We start from the raw sequence: 15,419 nt of genomic DNA, 5'->3' as shown, positions 1-15,419 counted from the left end.
TTACAATGTTTTTTTAAATTATTTAAAAGATATGATAACAATACATTTTATTTGTTGCGTATTAATTTTACTACAGGTTGTTTTATTCGATAGAATTTATTTAAATAAAAAGATTGGTAATGGTTGTGGAAGCTGACTTTAAAGCGGCTATCGCTCGTACCAGGCAATCAGTGAGAAAACGCTGCAAGGCCTTTTAATTCAAACCCGTCATTTGTGGCAGGACGCCCTCACGTGCACCTGCTGCGCGCTCTCAGTACAAGTTTAGACGCACGCAGGGGCTCCCAGAGCGTGTGAACGGGGCAGCTGTAAACAGCAGTGGCGCGCGCTCACCGATTTTTTGGTCCACAACGAGGATAGCGCAAGAGACCGGCGGTGCGGAGCTGGTCCAGGGCGACGTCTCTCCAGCTGTCGTCTAACTGGGCTTGTCCGAGAACTGAACCGGAAACTCCGTTCACGTGCAGCTGGCGGGAACGGCGCTGAGGGACTCGCTTTGAGGCGGGAAAACACGGAATTCTCAGAAATTCTAAGTTGGATTCTTTAATTTAACGACAGTCTTGCTCCTCAAACGCGAAGACCGTTGTAGTAAACAAAAAGAAGCGTTTTTAATGACACACACCGGAGTCACATATTGCACTTAAAGGTTTGGCACTCCTAAAAGGCGGGAATTCAACCGACACGGGAGCACATCATCCGATATCACGCATCGGATTCCGTCGCCACCTAGTGAATTAATAAATAAATAAAGTCTGACTGACTGGACATACCGACGAGCTGACGCGTCTCACGTTTGACAGCTTTTTTTTTTGGAAGCGTCTCAGTTTACCTCAGCTCAAGCGTCACTGTAAATAAACTGAACGGCAAGGGGAGGAATTGGATGAGGAGGAGGAAGAGGGGTGAACCCACGCCAATGTGATCCCTCAGTCATCAATGGGAAATACCGGAGTGTACGCGACTGGGGTGAGATGCTCGGTGAAGCTCGAGGTGCGTCGCCGCGCTCTCACCGTGAATGAGTTTTAAAAGAGCGCGCGAGGAGGGAGAAAGAGCACTGTGAAGTTGAACATATTCGTCAACCTCGAGAAGAAGAACCAGGTGGAAAATTTATTCATGTGGCACATGCATGAGAAAACAAAACGCGTCATCGAGCTTCCCAATGCTTGATGAGAATGTTGACATGTTTAAATGATGACGAAGGGGAAGATGACAGAAGCTTCGTGAGAAAGATTCCGAGCGTGTTTTTGTGAGAGAGGGTGAAGTTCATTCGACATGCCCGAGAATGTCTCCCTCATCAGGAACCGGACGGAAGTCGCGCAGGGTCGCGCTTGGGGTAGCGGAGCGGGCGCGCGGCCAGCATGGGTCGTCATGGTGCTGGCCGGTGTGCTGATCTTCACGAGCGTGGTGGACGTGCTCGGTAACGTGCTGGTGATCATCTCGGTGCTCAGAAATAGAAAACTGAGAAACGCGGGTAAGTGAGCGAGTGAGCGCGCGCGTTTAGTCCACATTCATTAACGGAGAGATGAGGGGATGCTCGCACATGACCCGTTCTTGCATTCAAAACAACTGAACGCGAGGCAACGGAATGGCGCAAACGCATTCCAAAGTTACACTACAGCGCAAAACAATTAAGAAAAAAGAACGCAAGAACGCGTCTTTTGTGAATGGCCCTTAAGAGTGGATGATAATCATTCACTGGCTCAAGACGAGGAGTTATTAGGATAATACTCGTATGACTCATTTGCAGTTTCAGAGGGTCATTATAATACTGCCATCATCTGTCGTGTGTTTCCCGTGGCACACGGAGAAATTCAAGAATAAACCTAGTGCTTCATTCATACGTTAACCAGCCATTCACGTGCACAGTATGTCTGAGCATGAATGACAATACAAATCTCATACAAAAAGATGGGAATTTGTCTAAAATCATTTTGAGATAGATGTTCATCATCTGTTCTGCAGTCATACAGCATATGAAACACCGCATCTGATTATTGAAATAATTTCAGTATATTTAAATATGATTCTATTTAACATAGTTTGCTTTTTACAATTGTTTCTTAAACTTATACAAATACATTTTCTGTTATTTAATTATTTTTGTCTTTTAGTTTTGAATGTCAGTGATAGAATTAGCCTAGATTAACCTGCTAATTAGTCTTTTCCATATGCCTATAATTTTGCTAATTTTAGTAAAACAAGCTTACTTCTGTTAAGACACTGAACATTATTTTTCCACATATGTTTGTATATAATAATACCTTATTAATTCATTCCTTGTTTAGTTTGTTCATTCATTTTTATGCTCATTTTCACAAAACAAAATCTGAAACGATATGTTTAATGGACACGAGACGGTTTGACGTTACATAACACACAGATATCAAAGACGGTCAGAGCCTGAGAATAACACTGTTACTTTAACGTGACAGATACTTTAATGGATATTTGAAGACCATGTGAATGTGAGCCAGAGAGTGGCAGTGTGCTTGTGAAGATGACAAATGTATGTTTGGATACTTCATTTGAAAATTCAGAGATAAATCAAAATCCTTTGGCGTGAATCAATAATTTACACACACATATGTGTGTACCGGAGAATGAGTGCAGGGGTGTGAACTGCATGTCTGAAACAGCAATAGCTCAGATTTACCACCAGCATCTATCACTTATGTGCTGGCTGTGTTGGAGTAAGTGTGAGAGAAAATGCAAAGCAATTTCAATTAATTCCACTCAGAAAAAGCATTTTATTGGAGTCCCTCATTCATTAATATGAAGTACCATATGTTTTCAAATTATGGATCTTCATTTGCATTTTTTTCAATATTATCTGGCAATGCTTTCCACTTGCAAATAGATGTGATGTCTTTCTATTGTGAAGTGTTAGAGACAAAACACTTCTGAAAACATGTTCCTACTCTGCAAGAAAAAAAATCTAGAACTAATGTGTATTTTTTTTAAAAATCACAAAAGGAGATGTGAGAGAAAATGAATGGATAAGCAAAGAACAATGTCAGAAAGAAAAACAGGACAATGAAATTACCAGGGCTGTTTTAAAATATTCTTATGTTCTCTTCATAATTTGCATGATCTGACCTCAGAATGCCAGAGTTCTTTTCCACTTTAATGTCTTAAGGACCGATGGGGGTTTTTAAGATTTCAGCTTTTCATTGCTTACCAGAGCACAGAAAAACCTGCAAATGGGAACAGAAAAAAAGACGATGAGAAAGAGAGAGTAGGTAAACACAGATTTGAACTGCAATATCTCCAAACAGACAGTCCGTCAAACCATTCGACAGCGCTGTGTTATTAGGTCAGAGTTTGATATGTCGGCTGTGTTCTGTAATAGTCATCAGTAATATGGAGTGTGTGAGAACAGACAAAGCGAGAGCGAGCGGCAAGGGAAGACAGAGCTTTTCTATGCATGTCATTGTGTCTTTGGAGATTTTTGACATTTTCTTATCTTGAAATGTGCAGGTGGCATCATCCCATCACTGTCTTAACAAAGCTAGGGTAACCACGGCAATGTACCCGTTTACCAGCACAGCCCTGCACTCCAGCTTTCAAATAAAACATGTTGTCTACAAAGGGATAAAGAGAGAGACCTAAATGACGGAAATGTTGCTGTCATTCCTACTCCTTTTCACTCTTATTCTTATCTCTAGCTTGCTTTCAATCCAGTCCTTCGCTCTTAAAGTTGTGTCTGTGGTTCTGGTATTTATTGAGACAGATTTGGTCCTTGACCTCACATTATGGGCTTTTGCTTGTGTTTGGTAGAGGCAGTGCAGGACTTAGGGGGCCGGGGGCCCTCAACTAACATCATCATGGAGCAACACAAAATACTAAAAATGTAAATATACTTTGAGGTTCATATATAGTACAATTAATATGCAACATGTCTAGCCTATAGTCAATAGTATAGTATATATATATATATATATATATATATAGTATAGTGTATATATTATATATAAGGTTATTTTTAATCGCATAATTTAGTGGAATATTAATATAATATAGAATCATCATCTGACATTAAATGAGGCATGAACATTTCATGAAATTATCATTATATTTTTATACATGTGGTGTAGGCTAAAGGCTTAATGGAGCGGTTCAAAGTGCCATGTGATAACAAACCAATTGGTGAAGATGCGATCAATAAGTGTCCTAAGTGAAATAGAAGTTAATGCTGTTTGATTATGACCTTGGAGGTCACGGCTTGCCCGGTTAGCCCTTGCGTGTACATTGGAAATGTGGCTAATCATTTCTGACTGTCATCAGTCAAATCAAACAAATGTAAGCAGGCAAAAGCAGGGCCCCCTACAAGGCAGGGCCCATGGGCTGCAGCCCAGTGGTAAGTCCTGCTATGGGTAGAGGTGTATTTGTGTACCACAAGGTGACATTGAGTGTCTTGTTAGCATTGAGTGATGAGCTTGCTGGTGATCTGTATAGATACTCAAAGGGCATGTGATAAATGTTGTGTGTCTGTCACCCTTGACTGCATCCTTCACTTTGACCTGTTATGATTAAGGAAACACTAATATTGGAGTACCTATTTGTGCTTTTCGTTCTTCTACAAGCTCGACTTTGTGCTGTGTCCAGTTGAACCGCAGGAGCAGGTAGTATTGATTAATACATCAGATGTGTTTAGTTTATCCTAAAGGTTCAATTTGCTGTGCAGTGCCAGACTGAATGAAATCCTGTTGGGTCTGGCGAAACTGTATGCAAATGAGATGACTAAACCACGCCCATACTTCTGTCCGGCAGCGTTCCATCACGCCCTTGCAGTTGTTCCCTCGAGTAAAAGAAAGTGATGTGTTTAAGACATTTTCTTTTCTCGTAAAGTTGAGGGTCATATCCCTGTAGAGCAATAAATGCTTTTCAGATGATTGATGACTATGTTCCCCAATGCATTGAACTTTGATGAGTGAAGCATTACAGGGATGGTTTAAATGGAAACCTTTTTTCTTCAGAGGAACACAAAAGAAGATATTTTGGAAAAAAAATATGTGTTTTTTTTGTCGATATAATGACAGTAAACACTTGTCAAAAATCATTTGGCAAGTCTTTTTCTTTGAGCAATTGTTAGGACTTTTCTGTTTGCTTAACAGAAGCTTTTGCGTGACACACCAAACAACAACAACGAAATAGCTGCGACAAAAGCTGACTGTGTTCAGGGTTTTTCCAGGGACAAAAATGGTCTTTGGTGGTGGCTGACCAACACAGTCATCTATACATACAGTACCCTTGTGCAATGTGTGCCCAATACTGACAATAAATCCAAAATAAATGCAAAGAAACAGTTTGTCATATCCAATTAGCATGCAGTCTTACTCTTTTATGTCTTATAGTGAAAGTCATTTTTATTTTACTTATTTCAACATGATTGATTGATTTGGGGCACACTAATTCTAATTTCAAATACAATTTAGGATGATAATTATGTGATTTGGGATGCAATGATAAACTTCAGACTGACAGCAGAAGGTCTGGAAACCTTGCTTTGAATGGCCAAGGCCCACTCAAGAGGCCATATGACTGACAGGTAAATCAACCAATCATGTTTCGTTTTGTGCCACATCATGTTTAGGGTCGTGGAAATGTCCCCACAATAACAATAACCGGTGGATAAAATTCTTGGACGTATTTTAAAAAGTCTATTCCGTGAACTTTATATATTTCAAATTCTTTTGAAAATCCAGCATTTAGTTGATCCTGATAAGCGCTCATCATCACAGTTGTAAAAACAACACCTCGTTCTTCCATGAGGTGGTTTGGTGTCATGGCATTATTGTTTCCAGGAAAATGTTAAAAAGTGTTACACACACATCTCCCAGAAATTCTGTAGAATTCAGCCCATCAGATGATGACTTCGAGTGTTTACATTTTTGTGTGCCATATGCATCAGATGTTCAGCTGTGGGCGTGAATAAAATATCTGTATAAAATATTTTTAGCTGAATAAAATAATGATAAAGAATATAATGATAAAGATGTTTTGAATGATGAAACATGAAGGCAATAAACATGATTGTTTATTGCAATGGTTCATCTGTGCTCAAGCCATCTCGGGTATTTTACTAGGAATATGCTATATGCATAACGCAGTGCTAATCAACATTACTTGTATTACAGTATAGAATTCTATAAAATTATAGATTTTCTGTCACATTCTATGATAATTAGTCACATTGGACCACAGAAGGAGGTTATTTTAAACACTAGGCTGATGTTAGTTCATTTTGGGGCAAAAAAAGTTTTGATACTATGTTAAGCTAACTAGCCCTTATTCACCTGTTGCCAGAATGTGATTTATGTTTTATGATTCACTAAAGCTTCTTTTTTAAGAAGGGCATCTCATACAAAGACATAGAAGGTGAAGTGAGAAGTTTGATCAAAGCAATGAGGTAATAAAACAGTGTGACTAGAAAGGCGTTCTCTCAGCAGTCATCAACATGCACTGCATACTGCCATCACAAGTACAGCAGTCCTCTACATCATCCAGTAATCACATTAAATGATCAAATAAAACTTTGGCGGGACAAAGATTCATTTTGGCGGCTGCCAAATTATTTTCAATTTAGGAAAACCCCTGAGTGAATTGGGCTAAAACAGTGCTAAGACTATACAGCCAATGGCCAACTGCCACATACGGTTATCTTTGTCATAAGGTGGTAATAGTCTAAATTCATTATTCAAAAAGTGTAACTAAATCTAGAAGTGTGGATATACATAACATTACTAAAGTCGCACTTGCTGACCATTTTTAATATTAGTCATGTTAATCAATGCCTTCATTCCAGACAGCCTTGTCATTATGAAAATAGACCTGTATTGGAACGTGCAGATGAAATTATGTAACATCAAAACAACTGTTTTTGTGTGTCCTCTTGACTTTGTCATTTGCTCGCTTTCATCACTTTCCCTTCTCTTCTCACGCACTGGTTTGCTAAGTTGAATAGCCAATCAAAGAAATCTTTCTCACCGACTGCATGACGCCAATTCAACATTCTCAACTGGCCAAAAATGCCACCAACACGGTCCAACTAGTGCCGACGGCACAGAACACACCCTAAAACTGAGCTGACAGATGCTCAATAACGGCCTGGCATTTTCTACCGGCTGACAGTCGAATTGGCGTGTCGCAACCTCTTGTCACTTTTTGCTGTACACACTTGCACACAACCTAGCAATCTTGTAAAATCTGCAGTGAGAGGTGGCTCTTTGTCATTTGGGAGAAAAAGCAAGAGGTCAGAGTTTAAGAGCTGTAAAAGTGATTGGTGCATCTGAAAAACGTAGAGGTCGAAGTGTTAAAGTTTGGAATGGTACACAGGCTGCAGAGGTCAGTCAAAGAAAGCATCAGTGTCGAGATCGGCCGCGTCAGCGACACGCAGTGAAACAGGATCCGTAGCTGACAAAGAACAGCGTGAACGTGTGTGTGCCCATTTTATACAAAGCCATTTGATCATCCAACAAAACCGCTCCTTTATACACACACCCACTAAAATTTTCTCAGATACAGGGTTATTGGTGCCAAGTGAGATTACAAAGTCCCCGAGGACATTGCCTGCATAGCTGCTACGACAGGAAGCACTTTAGACCCACGTTCATTTATCTTATGCACACACAAACACACACAGTTATAGGCAAAAGAGTGATGCTACCATGGTAGAACCCTTCATTTGTGTTTTTACCCTATGAAATAGTGATCGTGTTAGTGAAGTCCTCGTTAGTTTGGGGTCATTAGAGATTTAATTAACATTCATGTTGACTAAGCACTACCCTCCGTTGCCATCATTAATGGTTGTGTGTGTGCATTCTCTGTTATGCTGTTTTTTAATTAAAGCCTTTGTGTGTGCTTATGTGTATAAGAGAGACACCCGGAGGAAAGGTGGCTCAAAAGACCGAATGGAGTTCTCATGTGTGTCTCATTTAAATATCCCCTTCCTCTTAAAATTTTCTGCATGATGGGGGAAAAAAATAGCTGTTGCTTGGCAAATCTGACTACAGTTTGAGACATTGTTGAGCTCTTTTCTGAAACGAGATGAGATGGTCATTTGCTCAAGAGAAAAGTCTCATTTTTAATCTCAGTGGTGCCTAGTAGAAACAGCTGAAGCATTAATGAGACCCATTGGTGTAGTTTGACATTTAGGCTATTTGTGAGCCAGACCATGATACTGGGTTTCTAGATTTCATATTGTACATTTATGTGAAAAATTTAAAAATTAACTTGTCTCACTCTTGTGCAACAGTTGTGCTTTTGTTTAGCTGACTGTACCTTCAACACCCTTTAAACCATATAACGCAATTATAATTAATTTGAATACAGTGCATTCTTTACTTAATTTAACCTATTTAAAGTCATGGCCTAATGGTTAGAGAGTCGGACTCCCAATCGAAAGGTTGTGAGTTCGAGTCCCGAGCCGGCAGGAATTGTGGGTGGGGGGAGTGCATGTACAGTTCTCTCTCCACCTTCAATACCATGACTTAGGTGCCCTTGAGCAAGGCATCGAACCCCCAACTGCTCCCCGGGCGCCGCAGCATAAATGGCTGCCCACTGCTCCGGGTGTGTGCTCACAGTGTGTGTGTGTGTGTGTTCACTGCTCTGTGTGTGTGCACTTCGGATGGGTTAAATGCAGAGCACAAATTCTGAGTATGGGTCACCATACTTGGCTGAATGTCACTTCACTCACTTCACTCACTCACTATTTTCCATGTTCGCTGTTTGACATTTATAGTTTTATAGCTTGTAAAAGTTTCTGTGTCTTGAATAGTTAAAGGAATACTCCACACAAAAATGAAAAGTCTCTCATCGATTACTTACCCTCATTCTATCCCTGTTGTATATGACTTTCTTTTCTTCTGTGAAACAAAGAGATTTATAGAAAAATAACACTGGCCTGCATCATACTTGCTGTATGAAATCCAATACTTGTTTCTTACCAATTTTGGGGTGTGAATCCCCACAAAAATGAGCCTGTTTTGCTCAAGCATGTCACACTTTCTCACAAAATATGATGTGCTTTTTTATAGATTTTTTGCTTTCCTCAAGGTGAAGAAATCTATTGCGCCCTAATCAGCAAAAAAAAGACATGATAACTGTCTTCATGTGAGCGACAGGGTACCATTCGTAGCCTATTTTTCACATGTATAAATGAATCTGAAGACTTTTTCCAATCGTTTGCAATTTGTAAGTTACTGTAAATTACTGTAAATTTTGAATTCAAAAAAACACTCCACAGACAGGTCACCCAATTTAATTTAAACAAAATCCCATGAATTTTTCCACTGGAATACACTTGGAATCTCTCGTTTCTCTTACCAATTCACTTGCATTTTCCTCTATGTTTCATGGGGTGATTTAAAACATTATTATCTGTCACTTCTGATCCCTATTAGGATCCTTTACTTGGAATATTTCTGAGGTAGTGAAATGCAACAGATATTTTTTGCTTGTCAAATCACGGAAAACATTTTACTGTACGTTTCATTCATGCATTCAGTATACGCTTTTTTCCAAAGCGACTTTGGATAGTCCTAAATTAATCTGGAAGCATCATGAATCTGGCACACTATCCATCTCCTGAACACTTATTCCTCACATCTCAGAACGAGAGTTTAGACCAGATTTCTCTCACATTAAGCCTTTCCATGTTTCAATTAAAACATTTAAAATCCAACTGCTTTCTTCGTCTTGCCTCTTAATCTTCTTGTGAGAAAGGACGAACGTGAGGGAAGGCGAATTGAGTTGTAATAAGTGAGAGGAAAAGAAATGGATTAAAAATCAGATACGGTGAGAGATATTGACACAGAGTGAGAGAAAAATAGCAGACATTGATGGATCCAAATGAGAAAGACAAAATGGAGAAGGAGGGGGGAATGAGATAAGAGGAAATGGGTGGCTGTGAAAGTTGACAGCAATTTGTGGTGACCCTAAATCATTCAATTTCTGGAGACATGAGCAACAGTGATCATGCAATGCATTGTGGGCATGTCCTGTGTTGCAACAGTTTACATTTAGGCAAATGTGCATCAATGGAATTTAAAGTGTCAGAAAGCACCATTCCAAGAATACTTGATTCATGCATTGATAGTCATTCATCTTGTTCATTATATAATGCATCGCTGCAGTATCTATAAAAAATGTATTAGAGCAAGAGGAATGGCTAGTGACCTGCTGACCTCTAGCAATAAAATCGGTGTGAATGGAGCATCAGTCATGTGGATGAGGTATGAAATAGAATATTAACCTAAAATTATCACTTTTTTATATAGACTCTTTTTCCCAGATGCATTTGATCGATATTCACTGAATGCATGTATCCATTACAAAACCTATCTGAGTTCTGTAACGCATTGGTTACGGAGAACAGATGTGTGTTCAGTACTGTGTTGAACTTCATATGAACTCCATCTGTGGTAAAATGCTAAAACAACCTGATCTGAGGAGAAAACCTCAACTCCCAGCAAACCAGCACACAACACATGCATACGAGAGACTGACTGGTAAACCAATGCAACATGCACAAACAAGCACTGCAGAGGAGAACTCTGTCACAGACACCGCACTTAATCTAATGGATCTGAACTTTGTGTGAACCTCACAGTCAAAATACTACAGCACCTGAGCCAGTCCTACACATTATACACACACACACGCACACACACACACACACACAAAAACAATCCCACACTCCCAGACACGCAATATATCGACTACAGTTCAGGTGCTGTTATCAAGTTTCCTTTCTGGTGTTAGTGTTTTCTACTCTATGAACATTTGTAAATAAATGTATAAAAATACATTCATTTCGTTTTCTAGTGGCAAATAAATCACCAGTGTCATGATTTCATGGAAAAATGTATAAATCTGAAGAAACTCTTGCATTTTGGTTGGAGTCTGTTTTTCACATGTACTTAACAAGAAAGAGAAATTTAAATTTGTTGTTCAAAAAACTGTGTCCTAACCTGTGTCCTAATGTGATAAAGTGTCAGGCATAATGTTTTCTGTATTAAGCCATTGTTCTGACACTGAGAAGTCCCATCGATAGTTGCCTCTCATTGGTTTAACATCTTGCTCCACACAGTTGTGTCTTAAATGTCATGTTGGTTCATTCATTCATTCATTCATTTCTGATTGGCTTTGCTGCATTACAATTTGAAAACGTGAAGCAGGAAAATACTTATAAATTATTCGCCATTACGTTTTCTTGCAAAATATTTGAGAACCAACAAAGTTAGGAATAACAAAGTACTAACAACTAAAAATATAATGATATACATTTTTAAATAATTGTATTAAATTTAAAGCGGTAATAATATGTGTACAGCAACAATACAGCTAGTGTCGGGAAGATTTTGACTTTTATTCAGCAAGGATGTAATACTTGTGTCAAATGTGACAGTGAAGACATTAACATTGATACAATTTTTTATATTCAACACTGATAATAATAATGAGAAATGTTCCTTAAGGTGAAAATCAGCTTATTAGAATGATTCCTGAAAATATATTAAAATAGAAAACCCTTTTTTATTTTAATCATATTTTACAATAGAACTGTTTTTACTGTATTTTTGATCAAATAAATGCAGTCCTGGTTAGCATAAGAGACGGGAAAAAACATAAACAGTAGCAGAACACGAAAGCAAGCACCCGTTCATAGTTTTGTGGGATTATATATATATATTGTTTAAAATGAAAAATAAATAACAACATTTCAAAATCCAACATGTCAAAAACACGATATATAAAAACTTCAACAGTAAATGTTTCTGAGTATCACTAAATAATACAAGTGGTTCTATTAATATTACATATGCTATTTGGATGGTATAAATCACGTTTTAGTGCAAGTTTAAGAGCAACAAAAACAGATTTTCCTAACAATAGAAAGGAATGCAAAAACATCAAAGCACTGAAACTGGATCAGTTTTGAAGACAATGTTTGATTTTCTGTTATGAACAGAGGTGGGAATATTTGTAATCACCCAGAACACACTATCAACCACATACTCTAGCAAGAGCCTAGCAACTGCATTTAATTACAGTAAATTTTTTCACTAATCTTGCAATAGATTAAGTTTACTAGAAAAGTTCAAATGCCAAAAAGAATTGTATATGAACTTGGTATACACCACAAGAAAAAAAGAAAATTCAACATCCCCTGCACATTTGGCCAAATTCCTTTACAGTACTATAGCAGTTTCTTGGTTTCCTGGCACAAGACTATATCTCTAGGCAATCAGTTCTGCAAAAGTGCAGTACATGGTTACAAAAAAGGTTGAAAAATCACACGTTTGAGGATGTACAACATGTGCTACAGTTTACTTTACAAAAACTGCGATATGTTTAGATTCTTACCTAACTCTGCTGCTATTAGTTTCCATGATCTGCATCTTCTTATTGATTTCATGGTACTGTTTCGTCGGATGGCAAAAAAGACCTTTATCCCTGATGAAAGTAGAGCGGGTGGTAAGAGAATCATATCACCAAATAATTACAATCAGACATATCCGGATGGGATTAGGTTTCTCAGAAGACTTCTAGTTAGCTGAGAAGCAGTCATTTTAACCAACGAATGTAAAAACAATTTGTTACTGAACTGGGCCTCGCTTTGTGTTCCTGACTCACTAAGAAGCAGTTTATTAGAGTCATTTGTTAAGTGCTGCGTGAGCGTGCAACAATCATGCACAGTTGTTTTCTTGCCATTATTTTGCTGAAAAGTAGCATATGAAACACTGCTTACATTTATATTTTATTCTGGGGTGGCACAGCATTTTCTTAGGCCACCCCATTAGATTCACCCCTGAAGAAGTGTAGTTCCCTGATTACATCTTACTGTTGTCATCATTTCTAATTTACTGTTTTTTATATAACATAATGGTTGATCATTTTTTTTAGATTAAATAATTATGTCATCATGAACTGAATGTAATAAAACAATTCATTTTAATGCCATAACTAAGGCCTTGTATTTGAATTCTTTCTGTCTGTGTGTGCTTTAGGAAATGCGTTTGTAGTGAGCCTGGCTTTCGCCGATCTCCTGGTGGTTTGCTATCCCTACCCTCTGGTCTTGCACGCCATGCTGCACGCGGGCTGGTTGCCGGGCGAGATGGAGTGTAAGGTCAGTGGCTTCCTGATGGGAGCGAGTGTCATCGGCTCCATCTTCAACATCACCGCCATCGCCATCAACCGCTACTGTTTCATCTGCCAGGCCAACACCTATGAGAAAATCTACGGCCGCACTGGAACCCTGGTGCTACTGATGTTAGTCTGGGTGCTTACAGCCATTGCTATTCTCCCGAACCTGGCGTTGGGGTCATTGACGTACGACCCTCGTGTTTATTCATGCACCTTTAGTCAGACAACAAGTGCAGGCTACACCATCGCCGTGGTGACTGTGCACTTCCTGCTTCCTATAGCAGTAGTTACATTCTGCTATCTGAGGATTTGGGTACTGGTGCTCCGTGTGAGGAGGCGGGTCAAAACCGATGTCAGGCCACGCCTCCGTCCAAGTGAACTGCGTCACTTCTTGACCATGTTCGTCGTCTTTGTGCTGTTCGCCGTCTGCTGGGCGCCGCTCAATCTGATTGGCTTGGCTGTAGCGGTGGACCCGCCCCGCGTAGGGCCCTTGGTCCCTGATTGGCTGTTTGTGGTGAGTTATTTCATGGCATATTTTAACTCCTGCCTGAACGCCGTAGTGTACGGACTGCTAAATCAGAACTTCCGCAGAGAATATCGAAGAATACTTCTGTCACTTTGTAAGCCACGCCTCTTCCTGCAGGAGACGTCAAAGGGCGGGACTGAGCGCAGCAACAAACATTCACCTGGTAACAACAATAATGATGATCAGCCCAAAGCGAACACAATATAGCTTACCAACACTACATTCAATTGTTCACAGATATCAAACAGAGAATGCTGCAAAAAGGTTTTAAATCGCAATCACAAATGTTTTGAAAATAACATTTTTATGTCTCACTTTAGATACCACACTCTGCCAAAAAACGAAACAAAAAAACAATACCTCATTTGTTGGAAACTATTGTTGTTGGAAACTAACAATTATAATAATCCTCAGTATTAAGAAAATTAATTACATCTCACACAAGTATTACAATCACATTCAATGAATGCATGCTAATGATCAGAGAACAGTGCAATAAGTCATTACCAGACAAAAGGTGCAAACTCGAGGAAGACAAAGACTGCAGAACATTGTGATCTTCTTCCAAACACACGCCCCTAGAAAATAACTTCTTTTTCTCACTGTTAGTTGGAGGCTGTTTCCTCCAACCACCCATAAATTCTCACCAAACAGATCTCTCAGACATTTCACAAGTGCTTCCCTAATGATATAACAGAATTAAAGAAATGCTACCCAAATGCTCACACATTTGTGACCTCTCAGCATCTTGACATATGTTTTCTCAGTGCTCCAATAGCGTTAACACTTTTGGCGCTGCAAGTAAACAAGAGCCTCCCCTTGTGCTATGCAACCAATTAATTTTAAACTCAATGGAGAAAGTGTAAAACTAGGGCTCCCTTAGGTTTGCAAAAGAGGTTATCCAAACGTTCCCCAAAACACTGCAGCAAAATTTTTGTAAAACTCCCCTATTGCTATGCAAACTCAACTTGAGCAACTCCCAGAGCTGCTTTCATGCAAACACTGTGGAAATCTTCCGGTAACCTTCCCACAACATTTCTCTAGGTCTGCGGATGTCGTCCTATGGGAATATGGAAAAATGCTGCAAGAACATGTTCTTATATTCTCCATAGATTAAAAAACAAAACAACACACGCTCCCTATGTCTGTGCACCAGCAGAACGCATCTGCACATACTGCACATTATGGCATACTTACATTAAAACTTTTACTCAACTGAGCAAAGTTTAGCATTGAATCCATTAACAGGGTTCAAATAATCAACAACAAAAAATAATATTAATGAGCATAGGGCTTCATATTTATGTGACACAAATATACTATTTGTCAACATCTTAAATATAAAATAGTACTAGAACAAAAGTTAAAATAATCTTTATTAATATACCTACTTTAATATACCAGCATGTCATTCTGTGTCAATTGATATTTAAACATACACACTTCTTCAAGGTGCCAGTCAATCAAACCACAATTGTAAAGAAGGACCTAATTCTTAATCAAATACATTAGATAAGTTTTTTTTTTTAATGTAAACAGACATCTTTGATAGTAGTTAAATTGTTGTGTTGCGTTCATTCAGCCACCAACATTTATATAGCCATCTGCTGAAATTACCCATTTCAACCGGTAAGTGACATTGTCAGTTGGCAGGTTTCAGTAAAACGTCATTTATTGCAGAGTTGGATGAGGTAATAATGAAACTTTTGTCTAACAATTTACAGATTTGTAATGTTTTTTTCTTCTCAAGTAATTT

The 15,419-nt window shown here is 38.9% G+C and overlaps 1 protein-coding gene across 1 annotated transcript; it reads left to right on the top strand.

The window, feature by feature from the left end:
* Positions 1-312: 312 nt before the first annotated feature.
* On the top strand, positions 313-15,185 carry mtnr1ba (melatonin receptor type 1Ba). The gene is made up of 2 exons (XM_059513913.1): positions 313-1,462; positions 13,002-15,185. Exons 1-2 carry the CDS (start codon positions 1,264-1,266, stop codon positions 13,868-13,870), a joined length of 1,068 nt encoding a protein of 355 aa, XP_059369896.1. The 5' UTR covers positions 313-1,263; the 3' UTR covers positions 13,871-15,185.
* Positions 15,186-15,419: the final 234 nt, after the last annotated feature.

The sequence above is a fragment of the Carassius carassius genome, chromosome 28, assembly GCF_963082965.1.
Source record: "Carassius carassius chromosome 28, fCarCar2.1, whole genome shotgun sequence".
NCBI lineage: Eukaryota > Metazoa > Chordata > Actinopteri > Cypriniformes > Cyprinidae > Carassius > Carassius carassius.
This window is presented reverse-complemented; position numbering and strand designations above follow the sequence as displayed.